Raw genomic sequence first — 27,787 nt, 5'->3', positions numbered from 1 at the left:
ACAATAGGGGTCTGTGTACACTGGTGTGACAATAGAAGTCTGTGTATACTGGTGTGACAATAGGGGTCTGTGTACACTGGTGTGACAATAGGGGTCTGTCTACACTGGTTTGACAATAGGGATCTCTGTACACTGGTATGACACTAGGGGTCTGTGTATACTGGTGTGACAATAGAGGTCTGTGTACACTGGTGTGACAATAGGGATCTGTGTACTCTGGTGTGACAATAGGGATCTGTGTACACTCGTGTGACAATAGGGATCTGTGCATACTGGTGTGACAATAAGGGTCTGTGTACACTGGTGTGACAATAGGGCTCTGTGTATACTGGTATGACAATAGGGATCTGTGTACACTGGGGTGACAATAGGGCTATGTGTACACTCGTGTGACAATAGGAGTCTGTGTACTCTGGGGTGATGATAGGGGTCTGTGTACACTGATATGACATTAGGGTTCTGTGAACACTGGTGTGTTAATAGGGGTCTGTGTATACTGGTGAGATGATAGGAGTCTGTGTACATTAGTGTGACAACAGGGTTCCATGTACACTGGTGTGACAATAGGGATCTGTGTACTCTGGTGTGACAATAGGGGTCTGTCTGCACTGGTGTGACAATAGTGATCTGTGTACACTGGTTTGACACTAGGGGTCAGTGTACACTGGTGTGACAATAGGGATCTTTGCATACTGGTGTGACAATAGGGGTCTGTGTACTCTGGTGTGACAATAGGGGTCTGTGTACACTGGGGTGACAACAGAGGTCTGAGTATACTGGTGTGACAGTAGGGGTCTGTGTACACTGGTGTGACAATAGAGGTCTGTGTATAATTGTGTGACAACAGGGGTCTGTGTATACCGGTGTGACAATAGACGTCTGTGTATGCTGGTGTGACAATAGGGATCTGTGCATACTGGTGTGACAATAGATGTCTGTGTATACTGGTGTGACAATAGGGATCTGTGCACACTGGTGTGACAATAGAGGTCTGTGTATAATGGTGTGACAATAGGGATCTGTGCATACTGGTGTGACAATAGACGTCTGTGTATGCTGGTGTGACAATAGGGATCTGTGCATACTGGTGTGACAATAGACGTCCGTGTATACTGGTGTGACAATAGGGATCTGTGTATACTGGTGTGACAATAGACGTCTGTGTATACTGGTGTGACAATAGGGGTGTGTGTACACTGGTGTGACAATAGGGGTCTGTCTATACTGGTGTGACAATAGAAGTCTGTGTATACTGGTGTGACAATAGGGGTCTGTATATACTGGTGTGACAATAGAGGTCTGTGTACACTGGTGTGACAATAGGGACCTGTGTACACTGGTGTGACAATAGAGGTCTGTGTATACTGGTGTGACAATAGGGATCTTTGCATACTGGTGTGACAAAATGGGTCTGTGTACACTGGTGTGACAATAGGGCTCTGTGTATACTGGTGTGACAATAGAAGTCTGTGTATACTGGTGTGACAATAGACCTCTGTGTATACTGGTGTGACAATAGGGATCTGTGTATACTGGTGTTATGATAGGGGTCTGTGTACACTGATATGACAATAGGGGTCTGTGAACACTGGTGTGTTAATAGGGGTCTGTGTATACTGGTGAGATGATAGGAGTCTGTGCACATTAGTGTGACAACAGGGTTCCATGTACACTGGTGTGACAATAGGGATCTGTGTACTCTGGTGTGACAATAGGGGTCTGTCTACACTGGTGTGACAATAGGGATCTGTGTACACTGGTATGACACTAGGGGTCTGTGTACACTGGTGTGACAATAGGGATCTGTGCATACTGGTGTGACAGTAAGGGTCTGTGTACACTGGTGTGACAATAGGGCTCTGTGTATACTGGTGTGACAATAGAAGTCTGTGTATACTGGTGTGACAATAGGGATCCGTGAACACTGGTGTGACAATAGAGATCTGTGTATACTGGTGTGTCAATAGAAGTCCGTGTATACTGGTGTGACAATAGGGGTCTGTGTATACTGGTGTGAAAATAGGTATCTGTGTACACTGGTGTGATAATAGAGGTCTGTGTATACTGGTGTGACAATAGAAGTCTGTGTATACTGGTGTGACAATAGGGATCCGTGTACACTGGTGTGACAATAGAGATCTGTGTATACTGGTGTGTCAATAGAAGTCTGTGTATACTGGGGTGACAATAGGAGTCTGCGTACTCTGGGGTGATGATAGAGGTCTGTGTACACTGATATGACAATAGGGGTCTGTGTACACTGATATGACAATAGGTGTCTGTGAACACTGGTGTGTTAATAGGGGTCTGTATATACTGGTGAGATTATAGGAGTCTGTGTACATTAGTGTGACAACAGGGTTTCATGTACACTGGTGTGACAATAGGGATCTGTGTACTCTGGTGTGACAATAGGGGTGTGTGTACACTGGGATGACAATAGGGGTCTGAGTATACTGGTGTGACAATAGACGTCTGTGTATACTGGTGTGACAATAGACGTCTGTGTATACTGGTGTGACAATAGAGGTCTGTGTACACTGGTGTGACAATAGGGATCTGTGTACTCTGGTGTGACAATAGGGGTCTGTCTGCACTGGTGTGACAATAGTGATCTGTGTACACTGGTTTGACACTAGGGGTCTGTGTACACTGGTGTGACAATAGGGATCTTTGCATACTGGTGTGACAATAAGGGTCTGTGTACACTGGTGTGACAATAGAAGTCTGTGTATACTGGTGTGACAATAGGGGTCTGTGTACTCTGGTGTGACAATAGGGGTCTGTGTACATTGGGGTGACAATAGAGGTCTGAGTATACTGGTGTGACAGTAGGGGTCTGTGTACACTGGTGTGACAATAGAGGTCTGTGTATAATTGTGTGACAATAGGGGTCTGTGTATACCGGTGTGACAATAGACGTCTGTGTATGCTGGTGTGACAATAGGGATCTGTGCATACTGGTGTGACAATAGATGTCTGTGTATACTGGTGTGACAATAGATGTCTGTGTATACTGGTGTGACAATAGGGATCTTTGCATACTGGTGTGACAAAATGGGTCTGTGTACACTGGTGTGACAATAGGGCTCTGTGTATACTGGTGTGACAATAGAAGTCTGTGTATACTGGTGTGACAATAGACCTCTGTGTATACTGGTGTGACAATAGGGATCTGTGTATACTGGTGTGATGATAGGGGTCTGTGTACACTGATATGACAATAGGGGTCTGTGAACACTGGTGTGTTAATAGGGGTCTGTGTATACTGGTGAGCTGATAGGAGTCTGTGCACATTAGTGTGACAACAGGGTTCCATGTACACTGGTGTGACAATAGGGATCTGTGTACTCTGGTGTGACAATAGGGGTCTGTCTACACTGGTGTGACAATAGGGATCTGTGTACACTGGTATGACACTAGGGGTCTGTGTACACTGGTGTGACAATAGGGATCTGTGCATACTGGTGTGACAGTAAGGGTCTGTGTACACTGGTGTGACAATAGAAGTCTGTGTATACTGGTGTGACAATAGGGGTCTGTGTACTCTGGTGTGACAATAGGGATCCGTGAACACTGGTGTGACAATAGAGATCTGTGTATACTGGTGTGTCAATAGAAGTCCGTGTATACTGGTGTGACAATAGGGGTCTGTGTATACTGGTGTGAAAATAGGTATCTGTGTACACTGGTGTGACAATAGAGGTCTGTGTATACTGGTGTGACAATAGAAGTCTGTGTATACTGGTGTGACAATAGGGATCCGTGTACACTGGTGTGACAATAGAGATCTGTGTATACTGGTGTGTCAATAGAATTCTGTGTATACTGGGGTGACAATAGGAGTCTGCGTACTCTGGGGTGATGATAGAGGTCTGTGTACACTGATATGACAATAGGGGTCTGTGTACACTGATATGACAATAGGTGTCTGTGAACACTGGTGTGTTAATAGGGGTCTGTATATACTGGTGAGATTATAGGAGTCTGTGTACATTAGTGTGACAACAGGGTTTCATGTACACTGGTGTGACAATAGGGATCTGTGTACTCTGGTGTGACAATAGGGGTGTGTGTACACTGGGATGACAATAGGGGTCTGAGTATACTGGTGTGACAATAGACGTCTGTGTATACTGGTGTGACAATAGACGTCTGTGTATACTGGTGTGACAATAGGGATCTGTGTATACGGGTGTGACAATAGACCTCTGTGTATACTGGTGTGACAATAGGGATTTGTGTATACTGGTGTGACAATAGGGGTCTGTGTACACTGGGGTGACAATAGGGGTCTGTGTACACTGGTGTGACAATAGGGGTCTGTGTACACTGGTGTGACAATAGAAGTCTGTGTATACTGGTGTGACAATAGGGGTCTGTGTACACTGGTGTGACAATAGGGGTCTGTCTACACTGGTTTGACAATAGGGATCTCTGTACACTGGTATGACACTAGGGGTCTGTGTATACTGGTGTGATAATAGAGGTCTGTGTACACTGGTGTGACAATAGGGATCTGTGTACTCTGGTGTGACAATAGGGATCTGTGTACACTGGTGTGACAATAGGGATCTGTGCATACTGGTGTGACAATAAGGGTTTGTGTACACTGGTGTGACAATAGGGCTCTGTGTATACTGGTATGACAATAGGGATCTGTGTACACTGGGGTGACAATAGGGCTATGTGTACACTCGTGTGACAATAGGAGTCTGTGTACTCTGGGGTGATGATAGGGGTCTGTGTACACTGATATGACATTAGGGTTCTGTGAACACTGGTGTGTTAATAGGGGTCTGTGTATACTGGTGAGATGATAGGAGTCTGTGCACATTAGTGTGACAACAGGGTTCCATGTACACTGGTGTGACAATAGGGATCTGTGTACTCTGGTGTGACAATAGGGGTCTGTCTGCACTGGTGTGACAATAGTGATCTGTGTACACTGGTTTGACACTAGGGGTCTGTGTACACTGGTGTGACAATAGGGATCTTTGCATACTGGTGTGACAATAAGGGTCTGTGTACACTGGTGTGACAATAGAAGTCTGTGTATACTGGTGTGACAATAGGGGTCTGTGTACTCTGGTGTGACCATAGGGGTCTGTGTACACTGGGGTGACAATAGAGATCTGAGTATACTGGTGTGACAGTAGGGGTCTGTGTACACTGGTGTGACAATAGAGGTCTGTGTATAATTGTGTGACAATAGGGGTCTGTGTATACCGGTGTGACAATAGACGTCTGTGTATGCTGGTGTGACAATAGGGATCTGTGCATACTGGTGTGACAATAGATGTCTGTGTATACTGGTGTGACAATAGGGATCTGTGCACACTGGTGTGACAATAGAGGTCTGTGTATAATGGTGTGACAATAGGGATCTGTGCATACTGGTGTGACAATAGACGTCTGTGTATGCTGGTGTGACAATAGGGATCTGTGCATACTGGTGTGACAATAGACATCTGTGTATGCTGGTGTGACAATAGGGATCTGTGCATACTGGTGTGACAATAGACGTCTGTGTATACTGGTGTGACAATAGGGATCTGTGTATACTGGTGTGACAATAGACGTCTGTGTATACTGGTGTGACAATAGTGGTGTGTGTACACTGGTGTGACAATAGGGGTCTGTCTATACTGGTGTGACAATAGAAGTCTGTGTATACTGGTGTGACAATAGAGGTCTGTATATACTGGTGTGACAATAGAGGTCTGTGTACACTGGTGTGACAATAGGGACCTGTGTACACTGGTGTGACAATAGAGGTCTGTGTATACTGGTGTGACAATAGGGATCTGTGTACACTGGTGTGACAATAGAAGTCTGTGTATACTGGTGTGACAATAGGGGTCTGTGCACACTCGTGTGACAATAGAGGTCTGTGTACACTGGTGTGACAATAGGGACCTGTGTACACTGGTGTGACAATAGAGGTCTGTGTATACTGGTGTGACAATAGGGATCTGTGTACACTGGTGTGACAATAGACGTCTGTGTATACTGGTGTGACAATAGGGATCTGTGTATACTGGTGTGACAATAGACGTCTGTGTATACTGGTGTGACAATAGGGGTGTGTGTACACTGGTGTGACAATAGGGGTCTGTCTATACTGGTGTGACAATAGAAGTCTGTGTATACTGGTGTGACAATAGGGGTCTGTATATACTGGTGTGACAATAGAGGTCTGTGTACACTGGTGTGACAATAGGGACCTGTGTACACTGGTGTGACAATAGAGGTCTGTGTTTCCTGGTGTGACAATAGGGATCTGTGTACACTGGTGTGACAATAGAGGTCTGTGTATACTGGTGTGGCAATAGGGATCTGTGTACACTGGTGTGACAATAGTTGTCTGTGTATACTGGTGTGACTGTAGAAGTCTGTGTATACTGGTGTGACAATAGGTATTTTTGTACACTCGTGTGACAATAGAGGTCTGTGTATACTGGTGTGACAATAGGGGTCTGTGTACACTGGTGTGACAATAGAGGTCTGTGTATACTGGTGTGACAATAGAAGTCTGTGTATACTGGTGTGACAATAGGGGTCTGTGTACACTGGGGTGACAGTAGGGGGTCTGTATACACTAGTGTGACAATAGGGGTCTGTGTACACTAGTGTGACAATAGAGGTCTGTGTACACTGGTGTGACAACAGGGGTCTGTATACACTAGTGTGACAATAGAGGTCTGTGTACACTGGGGTGACAATAGGGGTCTGTGTACACTAGTGTGACAATAGGTGTCTGTGTACACTGGGGTGACAATAGGGGTCTGTGTACTGTTGTGTGATGATAGGGAACTGTGTACTCTGGTGTGATGATAGGGGTCTGTGTACACTGGTGTGATGATAGGGGTCTGTGTACACTGGTGTGATGATAGAGAACTGCGTACACTGGGATGATGATAGGGTTCTGAGTACACTGCGGTGATAATAGGGGTCTTTGTATACTGTTGTGACAATACGAATTTGTGTACACTGGGATGATGATAGCGTTCTGTGTACACTGCGGTGATGATAGGGGTCTGTGTACACTGGTGTGACAATAGGAATCTGTGTACACTGGGGTGATGATTGGGGTCTGTGTACACTGGTATGATAATAGGGGATAATGATAGAGGTCTGTGTACACTGGGGTGATGATAGGGATCTCAGACTATAATGGAAGGTACTATTTTAATTAGTTTGCTCTAAGGGCCAGTTCAGTTACCAGAACCCACACCACCACCATCCTGGAAGATGCAGGGTGTGAGAGCTGAGGAGGGAGCATGGTGGTGGAGGAGAAACTGGTATTAGGGTCCAATTCCAGGAACCTGCTGTCCAGGTATCCAACGTGGTTCCTGCTACAACTGTAGCACTTTGAAATTCAGACCTGCAACACTCGATTATAAGACTGATTTCCTTTAAGCCAAATTGCCTAATGAGACATTTTCAATCATATTCTACACAATCTGGGGTAAAGCATAGAGGAATTTGCCACTCTGCTTGGTTACTAGTCCTCTCACCTCTGAGCCATTGATGGTTATGGGTATAATCCACACTCCAGGGACATGAGGATTAGGTTTACACTTTAGTGCAGCACTTTGAATGAGATGAGGCCCTATCTAATATCTAAGACAGGTATAAAAGATCTTATGCTACATGGACATTGTTGGCAGGCCAGCATTTATTACCCTTCTCTAGTTGCCCTTGAGAAGGTGGAGGTGAGCTGCCTTCTTGAACCACTGCAGTCTAGCTACTGTGGGTTGATCCACAATGCCCTTAGGAGGGAATTCTAGGATTTTCACCCAGCAAAGAAACAATGATAGGTCAGGATGATGACTGGCTTGGAGGTTGTAGTGTCCCCATGCATCTGCTGTCCTTGTCTTTCTAGATGGAAGTAGTTATGGATTTGGAAGGTGCTATCTAAGGATCTTTGGTGAATTTCTGCAGTGCATCTTGTAGATAGTACTGCTGCTACTGAGCAGTGAGTTCATGGTGAATGACTTGGATGTTTGTATGTTGCGGCTACTTTGTCCTGGATGGTGACAAGCTTCTTGAAAGTAGCTTGAGCTGCATCCATCCAGACAACTGGGGAGTATTCAATCACATTCCTGACTTGTGCCTTGTAGTTGATGGATTGGCTTTGGGGAGTCAGGAGGTGAGTTACTCATTGCAGTATTCCTAGCCTTATAGCCACTGTGTTAACATGGTGAATCCAGTGAGTTTGTGGTAACTTCAAAGATTTTGATAGTTGGGGATTCTGAACACCATTGAATTTCAAGGGGTGGTGATTAGATTATCTCTTATTGTTTACTATGGCACTCTAAGAACTGTGGAGGGTTCTCCCCATGCCCTGGTCATCAATGGACATCAATAAAAAAGATTTTGTTTGTTGCATGTGGCTGTTTGTGGGACTCTCGTGGTGCCATTACTCCACATTATAACTGTAACTACAATTCAAGCACTTCAATTGAAGTGGCTGTCAAGCACTTCAAGACACCCTGCAGTTGTGGAAATTGTTATGTAAATGGAAGCTGATGTGATTCAGACATTTGCAGGGTTGGCTAAGGAAATGGCTAACCATGTTTATGAAGTTCAACTAATGCATCACATACACCAATTCTGAAATGTTTTCATTTATTGTATTCACTGGCAGGATTGATGGAATCTGTTTATAATGTGCAATTAATTTTGCCATTTCAAAGCAACTGTCTGTATGGAAAATAAGAATTTTTGACTCTATTGCTGAACATCCAGTTGTGCTTTGGAAATGTAGACAGCCTTATGTTGGAAAGCACAGCAGTTAATCTGAGCACAGGAAGATGCCACAAAAAAAAACACAGCATGATAATATGAGTCAAATTGAATTTCAGATGCTGTTTGAGGGCTAACTATTTGCCTGGTAAATTCTCCTCCTCTTCTTTGATCAGTGACACTGAATACTTTACATCAGCCTGACAGAACCAGCAGAGCCTCAGTTTAACATCTCCTCTTAAAGACGCTACCCCCAAGAACACAGCACTTGCTTGGACGAAATCTTTTACTAAATTTCTAGTTGGAAACCAATATCAAATGTTTAAACTAGTCATTACTCATTGCTGTTTGTGGGACCCCCTTGTGTATTTCCCATTTGAACACAGAGGCTACAAGAGCAAGTCAGAGGCTAGGAATACTGCAGCGAGTAACTCTCCTTCTGACTCCTCAAAGCCAATCCAACATTTACAAGGCACAGTCAGGAGTGTAATGGAATACTCCTCACTTGTCTGGAAGGGTGCAGCTCAAACCACATTCAAGAAGCTTAACACCATTGGCAACACTTTGGAAGTATGTCATTGACCAGGAAAAGATATTCAAAAATGCAGCCTGCTGTAACTTGACCCTACTATAATTATTCTTCTCATCAGGGATTTTCATTGGAAGGACTTCCATTTTGTATAACGTAATGAACAACGAAAATTCCCCATGCTTAGCAAGCTCCCATAGACAGCAGGTTAAATCAATGACCACTTGGCTGGCACACATCTCTGCCCTTCAAGTGTGACATGGGATACCAACCTGAATAGACAGTCAGTTTAACATCTCACCTGATTATCAATGGCAAGCTCCCTCACAGTACACTCCTATAACAGCATGGACAAACTGAAGTCACAGACTGCTATTTAAATGTAACATTGTATAACTCAGAGTGCTGGCTCTGGACCAAGCAGACAATTCAGTGACAGGCATTTTAATGACATATCTTACTTAGCTTGCCAAAATCCAATAACATTGACCATAACAAAAATGACTAATAATGTTTTGACAGCTGAAGAATGCTTGTGAACAATATGACAGAGGCAATTTCACTGAAATGGTTGCTTTGTACCAAGGAATGTCTCGAGAAACTAGTGATTTATGATGTCATAATCCATTGGCCAGCTCAAGGGATTTAGATAGATACAGGGTACGGTGGTGAACATCGCTGCTTTCCAAACAATTGAACTGGGTTTGGCTCCCAGCCAGCACAAGTTCTGAATTTTATTGCCAGGAAGGAAGTGAATATAACTCTTGTGGCTAAAGGGATCGATGGACATAAGGGTGAGCGGGATTAAGGTATTGAGCTTGATGGTCAGCCTGATCATATTGAATGGTAAAGCAGGTTTGAAAGGTCAAATGGCCTACTCCTGCTCCTGTCTTCAATGTTCCTACGCTAATAAATCTCTGCTAGACCTTAGCTAAGGACAGCGTCCACTCATGGACCACACTTCAACAGAACATCAAGTTTTGTTGTGGGTGTTGAAGAGATTCACTACATTAGCGTCAGGGATGAGGGACTCTATGACTCTAAGTATTACCAATGGAGCTATGGCTGACTTTGACTGTAAATTGTTTTGGGACGCTCTGAGGTTGTGAAAGAGTAAATGATTGAAAATGAGAGAGACACAATGGCATGCTTCTCTCAAACTGTCTGTTTATTTGTTTAAAATTGGCTTCATTTTGCTAGGACTGAGATGATCAGCCTCAAACGATGTCAAGCTGCTTTGTATTGGGGTAAGACTCCAAGTAATGAGGAGCTTTGAATCTAATTTCCATTCACCACAACTTATTATTGAGACACTCAGTCTAATGCTTCCTTGGTGTTAAGGACAGTCACTCTCATCTCACCTTGGAATTTAGTTTTTTGGTCATTGCTTGGAGAAGAATTTCTCTGAGGTCAGGACTAAAGTGGTCTTTGTGGATCCTAAACCATGCATGTTGTTGCTGGAAATGCATTGCTTAGCTAATGAGATCAACCATTGTTTTAGTGATGATTGAGGGTAGACGAATGGAATTGGCTGGATTATTTTCCCTGCTTTTCATGGTCAGGGCATAACTTTATGAGTAGATGTGAATGTTAGAAATGTATTGCAACAACTCTGCTAGTGGTTCTTAGCTGAAGCTGGTTCTGGTGCCAGGATGTTGTCAGGGCCCATAGATTGTGGGCACTCAATCATTTACTGATATTACATGGAATGAATTGAACTGGTGGTAACCTTAGTGCTTTGATGCCAGCAACCACAGCAGAAGGTTGAGATGGAACATTGACTTGGCACTTTCATCTGAAGATCGTTGATTGTGTTCAACTCTCTTTTGTGTTGATGTGCTGGATTCAATAATCATTGAGGTCAATGATGTTCATGGAGCCTTCAGTCTTTATTGCAACATGATTGGTCCTTTAACTTGATGGTAATGGTAATGGTAGAGGGAGGGCATGCTGAACCAAAAGGATGTAGCTTGTGCTGGAATACAAATCACCTGCCATAGATGTCCTCAGTGACTCATGTATGCCCAATTTTAAGCTCCTGGATTTGTTCTGAATCTATCCCACTTACCTTAGGTTAGTGCCACATTAGACAATGGACAGTGACTGCTGCAAGGACTGTGCAGTGGTCACACCTACAAATACTGTCATACACATTTGTATTGATGGTGTGTAACACAGTGAGAACAAAATCAAGTAGGTTTTTATCTTTTGTCATTTCTTTCCCATCTACAGGGTCAAATATTGTTCAGGTTGTTCAGTCAATGGTACAACCAAATCGCTGCTGTTGGTGGACACAGTAAACCTGCACCCATTGCTATCCTTAGTGCATTATCCATTTCACAGAATTTAGTGTCAATGCTGCCTAAGTGGTTGGACTACCCAGCAATAATGATGGCAGAGTCTGGAATGTTCGCTGTAAAGTACAGCTGTTTGTTAGTTTAAGTCAGGCTTCTTGATCAGCCCGTGGGATAGCTCTCCTAATTTTGCCACAAATCCCTCGGTGTTGCAGAACCAACTCAGACTTGGTGCACCTTCATCACATCTGTACCAGGGGCATGAGCTAATGTGTGGTGGTCCCACCTACTTATATTCTCATTGTACTTTGTCACAGAAATTTGGTCAACTGAGTGGCTCATTTAGGAAAGTTTAAAGCTAAACATATTGTTGTGGAAGTGAGTGAATCCAGTTGTCTTTCAATAGTAACCCAATATTCCTACAATGCTGAACCTTAATTTTTTTATCTTAGCTCACATTCCTCACTTGCCTTTATATCTGCACAGTGGTTATTGTCCCAGTTTCTGGCTCACCTGCCTTGGAGGTGTGTCATATGTGAACAGGTTGATTAAAAATACTTTTGGAGCTCATAATTCTGGTTCAGTTAAACAGGCTCTTTTATTAGCCAATTAACATAACCACAACACTACCAAGTTCATTAATATTTGTATTTGGACACTCACTGGCCAGTGGGAAGCAAATTGTGATGAAGGCCATTACAATTCCATAGTCCTGCATCTCTCACTGTGGCATTCAGGTATATACTGATGGAAGAGAGTGTGGGAAAATGATCAGGAGAGTAGGCTTGCTCGCAGCAATCAGGCGAGGGAGCAGTTGGAAAGCAGCTGGAATGATCAATTGAACTGTAGTAGGCTTGGGAAGTTCTCAAGTGTCTTTTTAAATCATAGCTTCTTGGTGATACTTCTGTTAACCATCGCATTTACATGAACCACTTTTGGATATATTCGACTTGGTTGGTATTCATACAGGGCAAATCGTTTTGGCAGAGTGGGCAACAGTTGCTAGATCCATAATTGCACACTTTAGGGACCTCATGCCCATTTCAGAGACTGACCCTGAGTCTTTTGTTACCTATCCTACTATGATAGATGTGCACTCCCAGCTCAACTAATTTACGCTCCACCTTGAATCCATTTAACTCTGTAATGGACAGAGTTTCGTCAGGATGGGACCATTCACCACAGCAGATTCGCCGCCGCAGATTAACCACTGCCCTTTGACCACCGAGCATATCTAAACTGTGTAAAATTGTCGTTATTATGGTTAAGGTAGTGTTTGCGTTGTTTCAGTAATAACTTATTTTCGTTACAGGAGAGTTTTTTTTTAAGCTTATTTTTTTTCCCATATACCCTCAAGTCTTCAAAATGGAAACAGAAATTATTAGTAAACGTGGTGTGGGAGATTAGAAATGCAGTTTCTGCAGGTGGGGGGAGGGGTGTTGCGGGGGTGGAACATTATACAAACGGTCGTGGAATTCTTGTAACATGTCGCATACTTAAAACTAAGACTTTAATGAATATAGAAGGTCTTTTAAAGAAAATAGTTTTAAGCTAGAGTTGTAGCTGACCACAAAAAGAAGCAGCAGGAGCATTTCACAACAAAGCTTATAGTATGATAAGAGAAACTGGATAAAAGAACAAGCTGTAACAAACAAGGAACAAAGAATGCAGACATACAAGGACAGCAGCATGGCCAGATAAGAAAATAACGAGAGAGAAAAAAACAAGTGAGGTAATCGGCTTATGATAAGATGGGAAAATGGAGGCGTGATTCCGCAACTTGCAAACTGAATAAGAATGGTTACATGTTTTGTTTTCGCGCGCATTTCTGCTTGATTGCAGAAGCGTCTGGTACTTGCAAGGCTGTAATAAATTGTTCTTGTTTCTAAGGCTTTGTCTCAGGCTGATTTGTGAGTGAGTTCTGTTTCTCACAGTGGAAATAAGAAGTTTTACCACGATGGTTTTATATATGTTTTTGAAAAACTATCCAAGAGTGATTCAAGTATTAAGTTTTGGCGATGTGAACAAAGGGCCGATGTAACGGTCAGATCCACACCAAGAGTGGCACTGTGATAAAAATAATAAATTAACACACACATTCCCCTTCCGCAGCTAGTGTCCAAGTTGCGAAAGTGAAAACAAGTTTAAAACGTCGTGCAGAAGAATCGCAGGAAGTACCTAGTGTTCTTATTAACGAATGTGTAGCTGATGTCCCTCAGTCAGCCCTAGCATTTTTACTGACAACAAGCAGCATGAAGAAAATAATTCAACGAAAAAGGAAAGATATTAGTTTAGCGCCACCAAACCCTACTAAACTTCAGCAATTACATATTGTTCTTGAATACGGTGAAAGAGATTGTTTGGAATATCTTAGAGGAATAGCTCATAACTATCAAATGAACTAAAAAATTTCATTGTTAAATATTAACGTGAGATTTTACGGCCATTATAAAGATTTTTAAAATATATTTCCTTTTTCTGGTTAAAGTTTGTAACTCATTTTTATATATAAACCAATAAAATGATATTTATTTTACCTCTTTTTTAATCAATGTGTAGTATGTAGTTGTATAAATAAAGGGGACTGAGAAGTATGAAAGAACAGGTGGGAGGGAAAACAATCGGTACATATATATATTTCCGGAGGCAAATAGTCTCCAGAGATCAAACGACCCAAATGGAGAAACGCTAGTGGAGGACTGGCAATGGCTAATCATTGGCGATGAATCTGCCGTGGTGAATCGCGACTAACCCAGTTTCGTTGAGTTTCTAGGTTGCCGTTCTGAAGTTACTTTTTGTTCACAGGCTACGGCCTATGGGCGGTTCACCTGGCTCCTCACTGTGACAATGTTTCATGATTCAGTGGCAAGGCTGATACAGTGCTTGAGCTTTAATTATCCATATTCACGGTAATGCAGGCAGGCATGTCGTATAACATTAGAGGAGACTGCTTCATGGTTCTACGAAGTGGGGGGGGGGGGGGGGGGGAGTGTAAGTTATCATATTGTCTAGAAGATATATTTTTGTAAGGACAAGAAGTTTAGTTCAATCAAAAGACATTTAAGATCCAATGTCTTTGTACTTTATTAAAGGAATTCTCTCAATAATAATTACCATAGAATGGGGAATGGTATCATTTCACAAAGTGAATGATAGCCCAAAGAAAATCATTTCCTTTGTAATTGTTCCACACAAGCATTGCCACCCACCTGAGAGGGCAGAGTGGCACTCAGAATGTACTCTCAACAAAAAGACCACATCCTTTAGAGCACAGCATTTGTTCAATGATGTGTTGAAATGTCAGCCTGGGAGATGAGATCAATCCTTTGCAATGGTACTGAGCTTCTGACTCAGTGGCTTGTTGGCTAAAGAGACTCAGTTTGAATGGATGAGCCTTAAGTACATTAACTACGGGGCACACTCTTGATATGAGGGGCAGGAGTTTTCAAATGGGAGCGTTTCCCAACCCACCAGTGAATGGGTCCTCACTGGTCAGAAAGTGCCATCCCAGAGAACTTGCCTGTTGATCTGACTGTCAGCTCTGTAGACTTAGCAGTGCTGCCTGGATTGATGGCCACTTCTGCAACTATAAACAATCCCCAGAGTAAAAGCAAACATAGGTCCAGAGGGGATAGTGGAGAAAAAGGTTTGGGAGTCTTGAGAGGTGAGATCAGGAGAGTAGATACAAAAACAGAAATATCGAAAATAGGAGCAGAAGGGGGCCACTCATCCCTTCAAAATTGCGCTTCCATTCAATATACTCATTGCTGACCATCTAACTCAGTACGCTGGTTCCACTTTCTGCTCCTATTGGTCCATTTAGTCCTATGAACTGCATCCAACATATTGAAACCATACAATATTTTGGCCTCGACCACTTTCTGTAGCAGAGAATTCCACAGGCTCACCGCTGTCTGGGTGAAGAGATTTTTTTTTCATCTCAGTGCCATACCCTTTGTTAGCACCCAGAAGGTGGGTGGGGCTGTTGTTGGGATGCAGAACCTGTGGAATATGGGGTTAGGGGGAATGGGGTGCTAATCCCAGAGAGGGCATCAGTGATTTAAATGCATCCTCTGGTCTCTCTCAGTTAACATCTGCTGGGCATCACCTCACAGACCCTGGCACTGGACTTCTCTTGCCAACTGAAATGCTGCCAACTATCAAGGTGCTGTTTGAGGTCCTCAATCAGGATAAGGCTGTGTGGGCCACCCTAGGACACACTCATAGCCCACCGTAAAACTGCTGCCCAGACACAGTTTGGTTGGAAGGTGTTGAGAGCCCTGGGAACTTAAAGAGCTCCCCTGCCAATGATGAGGGATGGTATAAAGTTCTGCCAGTGGTGACCTTGAGACATGTGAAAGGTAAAGCCACCATAGTCCTCCTGGATCACATGGCTCCTCTCTCATCAGAGAGAGAGACGGCTGGTGGTGGTTTAACCTGAGGGGAGAAGATGAGAAGGAGAATCCTTCATGATAACCTGCATTTGTACCTGCACTGTTGGCATCAGTCTGCATCACAAACCAGCCATTCAGCCAATTGAGCTAACCAACTCTAAAAGTAGTTTTTGAAAGCCTAGGTGTGGAATATTTATGGTGCCAGAAATTCTGATTGCAATTGGATACACTAAATGAATCATAGGCCCCCAATCTTAAAAGGTCTTATCTATTTCTTAACAAAGCAACGCTGTCGTAGCCAACAGCCAAAGGCCACTCTGAAAACAGCTGAAAATTCAACTGAGGATTCAAAGTCTCTTCTTCAGACGGGCTGCCTATAAATTCTGTAATCTTCAATTAAGATGAGAATTGACTTCTGAGATCTACACTAATATGTATGTTACAGATATCCAGTGGCATCATTACATACTAATGCAAAGCAGATATATGTAGCATATCGCACTGTAATATTAGGGGATATTCAGTAGTCACTTCACAAAGTAACGCAATAAAAGATACATGATGGTATGACATAGTTTGTACCAGAAAATTAACAGGTATCTGCTTACCTGCCAATCAGTAGAAACTCGCCCAGTACACCAAGTCTTCGCATCGCCATGAGCAGGCCTCTCACTGTCATCCCCTCACAGAAGCAGACGACAACTCTTGCTTTAGGCAGTCTTTCCCTTAATTTTCTCAGGAGTCTGTCAAAGGTTTTCTCTCCAGCATTGCTGTAGATTTTACCTGAGTGTGCAATGCATATTCCTTCCTGAGAAGCTAACTCCTTGAAGGCCTCCATCCCACTCTCTCCATAGTTTCCTAAAACAGATATGAGACACTTTTGATTAAGAATTAATCCGGAAAATGATCACATGGTGTCACCATAACACTATTTTAGATAGTACCGGCTGTAGCTCAGCGGCATTACTCTTATCTCGGAGTCAGGAGATTGTGGGTTTAAGCCCCACTCCAAAGCCTTAAACACATAATTTAAATCACCATTCAAGTATGGAATACCGAGGGAGTGTTGCATTTTCAAAGGTGCCAATTTTAAGATGAGATATTAAGCTAAGGTCCTGTTTGCCCTCTCAGCTGGACTCAGGAAAGTCATAGGGTCCGAGAGTCAGGGAGATGTACAGCACAGAATGGCACCCTTCAGTCCCACCCGTCCATACTGACCAGATATTTTACTTTAATCTAGTCCCTCGTTTTGAAGAAGATTGGCGGGGGAAGTGATCGTCTTCCTGGTGGTTTCCAACATTTTCCCCTCTATCAAAATCATGAGAAAACAGATTATCTGCACATTTGAATTATTTCTGCTTTTGCTATGTACAATTTGGCAGCCATGTTTCCTGTATTAGATTAGATTAGATTACTTACAGTGTGGAAACAGGCCCTTCGGCCCAACAAGTCTACACCGATCCGCCGAAGCGCAACCCACCCATACCCCTACGTTTACCCCTTACCTAACACTACAAGCAATTTAGCATGGCCAATTCACCTGACCTGCACATCTTTGGATTGTGGGAGGAAACTGGAGCACCCGGAGGAAACCCACGCAGACACGGGGAGAACGTGCAAACTCCACACAGTCAGTCGCCTGAGGCAGGAATTGAACCCGGATCTCTGGCGCTGTGAGGCAGCAGTGCTAACCACTGTGCCACCGTGCCACCCACTCTGTATATTCCTACAGAGACTACACTTCAATAGTATTTTGCAGCTGTAAAGTATTTTGGGATTCCTGAGATCATGAATGCTCCTATACAAATGCACATTTCGTTTCCTTGTTAAATAACTGGGTTAAAATCCAACTACTTGAGATTTGTAAATCATAAATATTTTACCAATCTTTAGTGATCCAATGTTGACTTGTTGGTTTCTTACATCCTAGAGAAGACTGTTGGGAACACTATTGTATTAGATGTTTGTTTCTTAAAAGGTTAATGCTGAAGGTTAAGAGTGAAATAATATCTACCCACGATGCTAACATCATAAAGCCTTGCAGGAGGTGATCATCTCTGTATCTTGAAAGAGTATTGTGTCCAGTTCTCATCACCTTGCTATGGGAAGGACATTTTTAAGCTATAGAGCATTCAAAAGAGACTTACCTGGATGTTGCTGGGAAGGGAGGTCTTGAGTAATAAGGAGAGGCTGGATAGACCTTTTTCACTGGAGTGTAAGAAGTTGAGGGGTGACCTTATAGAGGTTTATAAAACCATGAGGGGTATAGGTAAGGTGGATGACAAGTGTCTTTTCCTGAGGGTGTGGGATTTCAAGACTAGCAGGCAAATTTTTAAGGTGAGAGGAGAAAGGTTTAAAAAAGACATGAGGGGTAAATTGGTGAATGAACCTCCAGAGGAAGTGGTCAATACAGTCACAATGTTTAAAAGATGTTTAGGTAAGTAATTGAGTAAGAAATGTTTGGAGATATCTGGACCAAGTGTGGGTAGGTGAGACTAATTTAGTTTGGGATTATGGTTGGCATGGACTAGTTCGACTGAAGGGTCTGTTTCCATGCTGTATGACTCTATGACTCAATATAGACCCACCATCTAGGTCTTCCCATCGTGTTAGTAATAATGTCTATTACATCAATCAGAGTTGTACTTGGTTCCTGTCATGTAATAATTCACATCCTGTAAAAGACAAGAGCCTCTTCTTGTTAGACTACCTAGTGGATTTCCTTTACCACATCAGACAAAGCAGACCCTGCCCATCACAATCTCAAAGGAGGATGGTGGCAGAAAATATGTCGTCTGGAGACCAGGAGTTCAGCTAGCTCATACAACATTGATCAGGATCTATAATACAACAAATTAAAGCAAAAATACTGTAGATGCTGGAGATCTGAAAAAAAAACAGACCGTGCTGGAGAAACTCAATCAGTCTGGGAGCATCTGTGGAGAGAGAAGTAGAGGGAAAACCTGTTGTGTCCAATGAATCTTCTCTGGAATTGACAGGGCTTTGAAAATTGTGGACTTTTTATGCTGTTGACAAAGGGATGGGAGGAGCTAGTGGAACAGATGGTGAGTGTGCATAGAGCAAAAGACAAAGGGAGTGGTAATGGGAAAAAGGAGAAATCTAGACACAAACGTAGGCTTTAATAATAGGTACGAATAGTAGAAAATAGGTCAGCTCTGCTAAGATCAAATATAAAGATACTGGGGAGACAGCAACGTAGTCAAATTGAAGGATAGTGTGCATGTTGTGGGCGGCACGGTGGCCCAGTGGTTAGCACTGCTGCCTCACAGCGCCAGAGACCCGGGTTCAATTCCCGCCTCAGGCAACTGACTGTGTGGAGTTTGCACATTCTCCCCGTGTCTGCGTGGGTTTCCTCCGGGTGCTCCGGTTTCCTCCCACAGTCCAAAGATGTGCAGGTCAGGTGAATTGGCCATACTAAATTGCCCGTAGTGTTAGGTAAGGGTAGGTGAATGTAGGGTATGGGTGGGTTGCGCTTCGGCGGGTCGGTGTGGACTTGTTGGGCTGAAGGGCCTGTTTCCACACTGTAATGTAATCTAATCTAATGTTCTGAAGCTGTTGAACTTAAATGTTGAGTTCTGAAGGCTGTAAATTATTTAAGCAGAAAAGGAAATGTTGTCCAACAGCTTCTGTTGGGCTTCACTGGACCACTGCAGCAAGTCTTGGGCAGAAATGTTAGCACAAGTGTAAAATGGTGTGTATTGAAATAGGAAACAACTGAAAGGTTGGGGTCATTCTTATGGACTGAGCAGAGATGTTCTGCAAAATAGTCACCCAGTCAGCATTTGGTCTCCCCAATGTAGAGGAGACTACAAAGTGAGCACCGTATACAGTAGACTTTTACGAAAGAAGTATAACAAACCATCATACAATAAATACTTCACATGATTATACAGCAATGCTTTGTGCACTAATTTAATACAGTTGTAATAGAAATACATTACTTTTGCTTTTTGGTGTTATCATTTAAATTTGTAATTTAGTTATGTAAGCAGTCTTTAAAATCAAAATAACAGCAATACAATTTCCAAGCTTAACCTAATACAGTGTTGTACATTTCTATAGGCTGAGGAGAGAAACAACTTAAATTTGAACTTAAATTTAAATATGTGGTTGGCTCAGTTGCCAACATGATTGCCAATTCTTCTGAATTATGGGAGCTGAGATATTCAAAGTTCAGCAAGTGCTAGTAATTCCATACAAATGCAAAAGCAAACTGATTTACCATGACTTGGAAGTGGTGAAGTTTGGAAATCTGACAAGGACAATTTGGAGAAATCCAACAGAAAATTTGTAATTTGAAATCCCAAGGAAGCATCATTATTTATGTAGCACCATTTATGTAGAAAGCTATTCCAGGGCAGCTTACAGAGGCATAATATGAGAAGAGTTAATAGCCAGAGACTTTTCCTCAGGGCAGGACTGACTGGCACGAGGGGTCATAGTTTTAAGATATTAGGAAGAAAATATAGAGGAGACATCAGAGACGTTTTTTTATGCAGAGAGCTGTGAATGTATGGAATGCATTGTCAGCGGTGGTGTGGAAGCAGAGACATTAGGGACATTTAAATAATTGCTGGACATGCACATGGACAGCAGTGAGTTGAGGGGTGCGTAGGTTAGGTTATTTTATTTTACATTAGGAATAATCCTCGGCACAACATCGTGGGCTGAAGGGCCTGTTCTGTCCTTCACTTTTCTATGTTCTATGTTCTAAAAGAAAGATGTCAAGCTAATAAAGGAGAGTTAGCAGGGATGACCAATATCTTGGTGAAGGTGAGATTAGTAAAACATACAGATTTAGGGATTGAATTCCTGATTGAAGTTTATTTTAACAAACAATACATTTGAAACAAGCTAGCTTAATGTTTAGACTCATAGTGTTAGCATTTTTTTTTCCATTTTGTGGATTAGGTAGAAGAAACCATAAAAACGTAACTGAATATTATTACTTGTATGGAAGAGTTTGTTTTTTTTTCAGTAAAATAATTTATCTTGCAACTTTAATTCTAAATTGTGGTTAAATATACTTGAAAGCTGACATAAGTTATGGAAATCAGGAGTTTGATAGTACAGACTTAATTATTGCTGAAAAGTGACACGTTTTATCGACGTTTGTCATAGTGCAGTCATCAGGACACTTCACAGGAATATTGATCTAAAGGAAGAGCAACATTTAGGTTGTGTGTGTGAACTCTCCTCTCACATATCATAAAGGTGATTTATCCCTTTCTTTGATGCTTCTCGTGAATGACAAATGCAAGATAGAAGCCTTTGACAAAACATGTCTTCTGTCTGCGATAAAGATATTAATTAAAATCAATCATGAGACAGAATGTGCTTTACCAACACATTCCTTAACTCTCAAGCAAAGATTGATATTTGTAATGAAGTAGAAGTTGGGACTCATCTCTGTAATTTATCTAAGATACAAGGGAGGTAATGCATAAGGTAAGAAGGTTAGAAATGATCCAGTGATCTAACAACATTCCTTCGCCCATTTAATGTTTTAGATTGGTAAGTGACTGTGTTAAAATTTTAAGAGAAAATAATGAGCACACTAAGACTAGCAGCAGGCATGGCAGGGTTTATGTTCTGCAATGCCAGTTGGTATTCTGAATGTGGGCTGTAATTTGTGCACAGTTGCAATAGCATTTAGATATTCAAGCTCTATTCAGTTGTGAATTCTAATGTCTATATTATCCTCATATTACCTGTTGTTTTGATTCAAAAACATGGCTCAGAGGAGGAAAACATGTGGCACTCCTCCATTAGTCATGTAGCCCTTTCATCTCTGATATTAAAATAAAATCTGACATAGGGCGGATGAAACACTCCTGAACAATACAAAACCACATTAATGTAATACAATTTTAACTCCTATCTGAGGAACAGGGTAGTAATAATCTTCTAAACTCGCACACACAAACAAATTAATCTCTATTTTAGTCTTTTGCACTTAATCCAAATAATTTGCAATTTACAATGAGTGCAGGGTGCTGGAAAGTTGGTGTGCTTTATTGAAGTTAGCCACTGAATCAGTAAGGCTGAATCAAGCGTATCTTTATAAGGAATAAAACTATGAGGAGTTGGCAATTCAGAAACCCCCTGAGCTATTTCCCCATTCATTCAATCATGGTTGTTAAACCCACTCCACTTGCCTTGGTTCCCTAACAATAACTGATAAGTCGACTAGTCTTATAATTCCAATTCTGATTCCTGATGCCTTTGCCCGAAACGTCGATTCTCCTGCTCCTCAGATGCTGCCTGACCTGCTCTGCTTTTCCAGCACCACATCCTCGACTCTAATCTCCAGCATCTGCAGTCCTCACATTCACCTAATAATTTTAATTGCCCAGTGTCTTTTAAGGACAGAATTTCAGATTTTAATTACACTTATTTGTGCAGATGTGCACCTTGAGATCACCCCGAAAGGCCTGGCTTAATTTTAAGATATGCTCACCCTCTTCTAAAATTCCCCACTTCAGCAAATTGTTCTATTTAACTGATCAAATCTATTAATAATCTTTCAAATTGGAATTGCATTATCACCTTAGTTTTCTATATATGAAGAACACAAGCCTCATTAATGGAACCTGAGAAATGCAGAGAAATGAACTGATCAGAATGAGCCAGCATATATGTATAAATCATACCTAATGAATCAAATTAATTTTTTTGAGGAGGTAACCAATGAGACAGATAAGGGAATGTTTGTGGAATGTTTATTTATATGGAATTCCAGATGTTTTTCCATCGATTTCCACCAAACAGACCATGAATAAATATAATAGTGGGTGGATTTGGAGACAACCTATTGACTAATGTAAAGTACTAGTAAACTTCCCCACGATAGACATAAAGACTAAACAGTCTGTAATTTGTGTGTTTATCTCTCCTACTTTTCTTTAATAATAGAGTGACAATAGCAATTTTCCAAAACAACAGGACAATTCCTGAATCAGTAGCTTCAGAACATCAGTAGGTACATTATTAACCAACTTTTCAAAGAGCAATGATCTTCTAATCTAATACATGGAGCCACCTTTGAAGTTGTTACAAAGTATAGCCGTGTGCAATGGAATATAAATAAATTTGTTTAAAAATGCAGAAAGTATGTAAACAAGTTGATGGCTCAACAAATTCTAAATAGGGAAGTGACAGTTTAACAATTTGAATTGATGTACTATTGGATCGATTGGCTAAGCAGCCAATATTTAATGAACTTGCTGTGCATGTGAAGAGTTATCATGGGTTGACACCATCATTGCCATGGGTAAGGAGAACAGTTGTTCTGGCAGCACAGGTCTTCTGCATATGACAATCTATAATCAAGCAGGTTTTCTAAAGAGCAAGCATTTTGTCCTGTTCATTTATAATGCAAAGAAGAAAGACTGGCCATGATTTAGATGAGGCAGAAGGCTACCTCTCTGCTAAACATCAGCAGTAGCATGGTATGGACATCTCTAAACAATCTTTGGATGAGTACAAAGTTCTGTAGCTTTACCATATTAGTCAAGAAGACAATACAGAACTAAGCAATAAATGTTATATTGATACTGCTATCTTTAACCATGAAGCACCAAGCCTATCCATGCCTGGGTAGAGAAATATAAGCAATGACTACAATCTAACAATGATGTGGAAGTGCCAGTGTTCGACTGGGGTGGACAAAGTTAAAAATCAGACAACACCAGATTATAGTCCAACAGATTTATTTGGAAGCACTAGCTTTCGGAGTGTTGCTCCTTCATCAGGTAGCTAGAAGGAGCAGCGCTCTGAAAGCTAGTACTTCCAAGTAAATCTGTTGGACTATAACCTGGTATTGTGTGATTTTTAACTACATCTAACACGACTAACTATTACCACTGGCCTTCAAGAGTATCCCATCAACATCTTATGGAGGACACAAGTTTCTAAGGATTTAGTTAGTCAACATTGTGGACACCAGAACAAGGCAGAAGTTGGATACTCTACAAGTTATGGAAGTGCCTGACATTTAGACCTCTCAAAACCTCCGCACTGACTTTAAAGCTCAAGTGAGGAGTGTAATGGAATATGCGTTAAATGCCTGGATGGGTGTGACTGCAAGGACACTCAATAGCCACAACACCATCGGGACCTTGCCACTGAATGAGACATTCACTGAGTCCATCATTGGCATGCTTCGTTTACAATTGATAGAATGCAGTGCAGTTACTATTAGTTCAATAGCAATCAGTTGGAAGGACAAAGCAGTAACATTATTGGAACATTGTCAGACTCTCCAATTCAGGTAACATCCTGACATGGACATGTAATGGCTGCCTTTTCATCATTGTTATGTCAAAGTTTTGGAATTCTCACTCCAAAACATTCATTACCAATACAACTGCAAAGGATCATCATTGCATTCTCAGGGAAACCAGGGATAGGAATAAGTGGGACATTGCTAATGGTATCATCCCAGACACATATCAGAAATGGGTCAACTCCAGGTGACATACATTTGAGAGTAAGTGACAACTATTCTAGTGCACAGTTGTTATTCAGTCTGTGAGATTACCTTCACCATATAAATTACAACACATGACCCATCACCACTTTCTCAAAGGCATTTAGGATGAGCAATAATTTATTGAATTGGTAGGGATTCTAATATCTCCTGACTAAATAAAAGAGTCCCTATTTTAAAGCCATATCCTTACATTTCCATTTGCAATTCCCATGTTTGCATTAATGATGGATTGCCAATAGAAGGCAGCCATTCTAATTACGCTTTGTTGCCAATGTCAAAGTCATGCCAATGCCTCCCCAGGCAGAAGTATATAATTAAAGCTTTACACATTCACACAAATAGTTTCAACATAAATGCAGATATGGGGATCATAATAGCCAAAGTTGACAAGGGTTGTACACACACATGAGATTTTTTATTCTTTTGAATACCTAGTTGTATTAAATAAGAGGTATATATCCAGAGTGTATCTTGCAAAGCAGAAACTGTTCAATTTGAGTTAGTATTTACAAATAGAAGGTATTTCATCATGCAAAAATAAATATTGGACATTCAATTCCTGTTCATTAGGCAGTAGCTGTTGAGATGTTTCAGTTCTAAGTGAAGCTTAATCGCACTAAATCACTGTGTACAGTTGAATTCACAGCTCACAAGGAGAAGATTATGTGTTTGAGCTTTATAATTATCCATCATTTCAATTTGTCAGGTCCTGATGGACAACTTGTGCAAGTAAACATCACTAGCTATGTGATGTTTAAGGAGCAGAATTGTGCAATCCTACAGAATTCTCAATATTCATTCTCCCATCAACATCTCACTCCAAGCTGTACCACAGAAAAGCAAGACCATACAGAAGATAAACAGGCCATTCAGTCTATTGTACCAGTGTTGGTCTCTTTGAAAGAGCATCAAGTATTCCCACTCTGTTACTTTTACCACACCCTGCATGTTTCTCATACCCATCCCTTTTCAAATACTTACCTAATTCTCTTCGGAATATTATTGTGTCATTATTGAATACCATCACCTTTACAGGCAGTGCATTCAAAATTGTACTTAAAAAAAACTCATCCTTCTTCTGGTTTTATAATCAATTATCTTTATTCTGTAACTTCTGATTACTATGTTACCCCTTAATGCAAACTGTTTCCACCTGTTTAATATGTTGAAATCCATCATAGTTCTGAAACGCTGCTAAAAAACGGATCAAATATAACCCATTGTACCTTGTGATTTGTTTACCCAAGATAGGATTCAAGTTTAAAAGAAAATGTTAAGGTTGTTTTATTCTTACAGGTTGTGGGTCACTTCAATTTGGAGTGACCCACAACTTGTAAGAATAAAACAAGATCTGCTCTGAAAAGGAAGTAGGTTGTATCAGAACCCTCACTGATCTTTTCATTATTTTTAGTTGTATTCTTTTATCAGTTTTGGTTTGTTGAACTGGGAATTGTGAGCTGGAATTGTGGACTTTGGGATAACTTGTAAAAGGTAAAAGGGAAAGAACAGACCAAGCAGGCTTTGTTTGTTTGTGAAGTCAGACCTAGAGACGAGTTGCAGGCTGAGCCTCGATTAAAAAGATTCTAACAGACACAGCAACCCCAGAAAAAGCATTATATTTAAACAGAAAGCAAACTTTGGGCTGTTAACAAGGTCAGGACATGGGAACTGCTTCTGACAAGTCTGGGACAGACCCTATGTTCAATTAGATGGCAATTGTTGAATGGCAATTGAGGTCTTGTGAAGAGGTGACCAGTCTTTCAGGACAGAACCAGAATTGAAGATAAGTTTTTAAACTATGTTTTTGGAGGAGTCATGTTGACAACACAGCATGAAGATTTGAAGCTCCCCGCCTCATCTCACACCAGAGTCCAAAGAGTAAAAAAGCTGAGGTAGACATAATGCTACCTGTACCGAGTGAACTGTGAAGGTGAACCAGTCAAAATTTCAGAAAAGCAAGCAAGAACTCCACATCCATGTTTGTAAAACAATACAGCATGAATGCCTTTTTAATCTGATCAGTTCCATTATTTTCTTTCATTTATCCCTTAAATCTTGACGGTAAAAGGAGACTGAAAACAGATGTTTCGGGTTTAAGGCACAGACATTAATCAGCTTCCCTTGTTGCTTAACTTTCCTTTGCTAAAGGTATTGTATATTTAATAAAGAGGTAAGTCTTTTGTTTGAGATACAAAGCTGAAGTCTGGAATTAATGTCTAACAAAGTCTGGGATTGGTTATTCAAAAGTCTGGTTAAGGCCCATTGGAGTGACTATTGGGAATTTTCAAAGATTTAATTTTACTATGTTGCAAATACAGGTGTAGAAAGGCTGATTTGGTTGCCTTTGTGCCATAACAATTTGCAAAGTATTTGTGATAGAACATCAAATCACATCAGTGGTGACGAATAAACCTCAATTGTTTCAAGATCTACATTGTGAATGTAATTGAGAACTGGATTTCTGAGCTGACTTGAGCTTACTCCACTTGTGGGGAGAGAGATTTCTCTGTGAGAGTTTAAGAATTACTAACGTGAAAGAAATTCTGAGAGCATTCACAGAGGGAATATTAGCAGAGGTGATGGTGGCATAGTGGCAATGTTGCTGGCTTAATAACTCAGTGATCCAGGTAGATGTTCTGAGGGCTATAGTAAAATTTAAATGTAATAAAGCTCAAATTGAAAGCTAGTCTTAGTAATAGTGACCATAGAACTATCTGTGTTGTATAAGCTGTTGTAGTTCTGGCTCACAAATGCCCTTTGGGGAAGGAACTTTCATCTTTACTTGGTTTGGATGTTGGTGGGTAGTGTTGCTAGATGACCAATGTTTGGATCAGATTCACACCATCAACACAAGGTTCAGTCCCCATTCTGACTGGGATAGATTCAAGGCATACCCATAGTCTCATGGCATTTTGACAATTTGGCCAAGCAATCATCAAGGACTCAAGAAGACCTGGCCTGGCCTACAGCAAGATGGTTGACTTTTAACTGCCCTGTGAAATAGCCCAGAAAGCCACTCATTTTGACCTAGTCACTGCAGAAAAGTTAAACCAGCTGGACTGCAGCAGTACACAAAGGCAGCTCATTAACACCTTCTGAAAAGCAATTGGGAATGGGCACCAAATACAGACCTTGCCTGTGGTGACTACATCTCATAAGAGAATTAAAACCTTAACCAGAGGAAACAAGGAAAGTTCTGGAACTCCAGAAAGAAAGAAATTGGATTACTGTGGATGACTGGGAGAAACTAAGGCTTCAATTCAATATTTGTTACAGAGACTGGTGTTGGGACAATCCAATGTGA

The 27,787-nt window shown here is 41.4% G+C and overlaps 1 protein-coding gene across 1 annotated transcript in view; it reads right to left on the bottom strand.

Moving 5' to 3' along the window:
* Positions 1-27,787, bottom strand: part of LOC122553027 (metabotropic glutamate receptor 1-like) — a 299,057-nt gene that overhangs the window by 223,120 nt on the left and 48,150 nt on the right. The window contains exon 3 of the mRNA XM_087991568.1: positions 16,577-16,826. Within this exon, the coding sequence (XP_087847694.1) occupies positions 16,577-16,826 (250 nt within the window). The remainder of the gene's footprint in view (positions 1-16,576; positions 16,827-27,787) is intronic.

The sequence above is a fragment of the Chiloscyllium plagiosum genome, unplaced genomic scaffold (assembly GCF_037043375.1).
Source record: "Chiloscyllium plagiosum isolate Xiang-an unplaced genomic scaffold, Cpla_swu_hap1 HiC_scaffold_10, whole genome shotgun sequence".
Classification (NCBI taxonomy): domain Eukaryota; kingdom Metazoa; phylum Chordata; class Chondrichthyes; order Orectolobiformes; family Hemiscylliidae; genus Chiloscyllium; species Chiloscyllium plagiosum.
The sequence above is the reverse complement of the archived record's forward strand: the minus strand, read 5'-3'. Positions and strand labels throughout refer to the sequence as shown.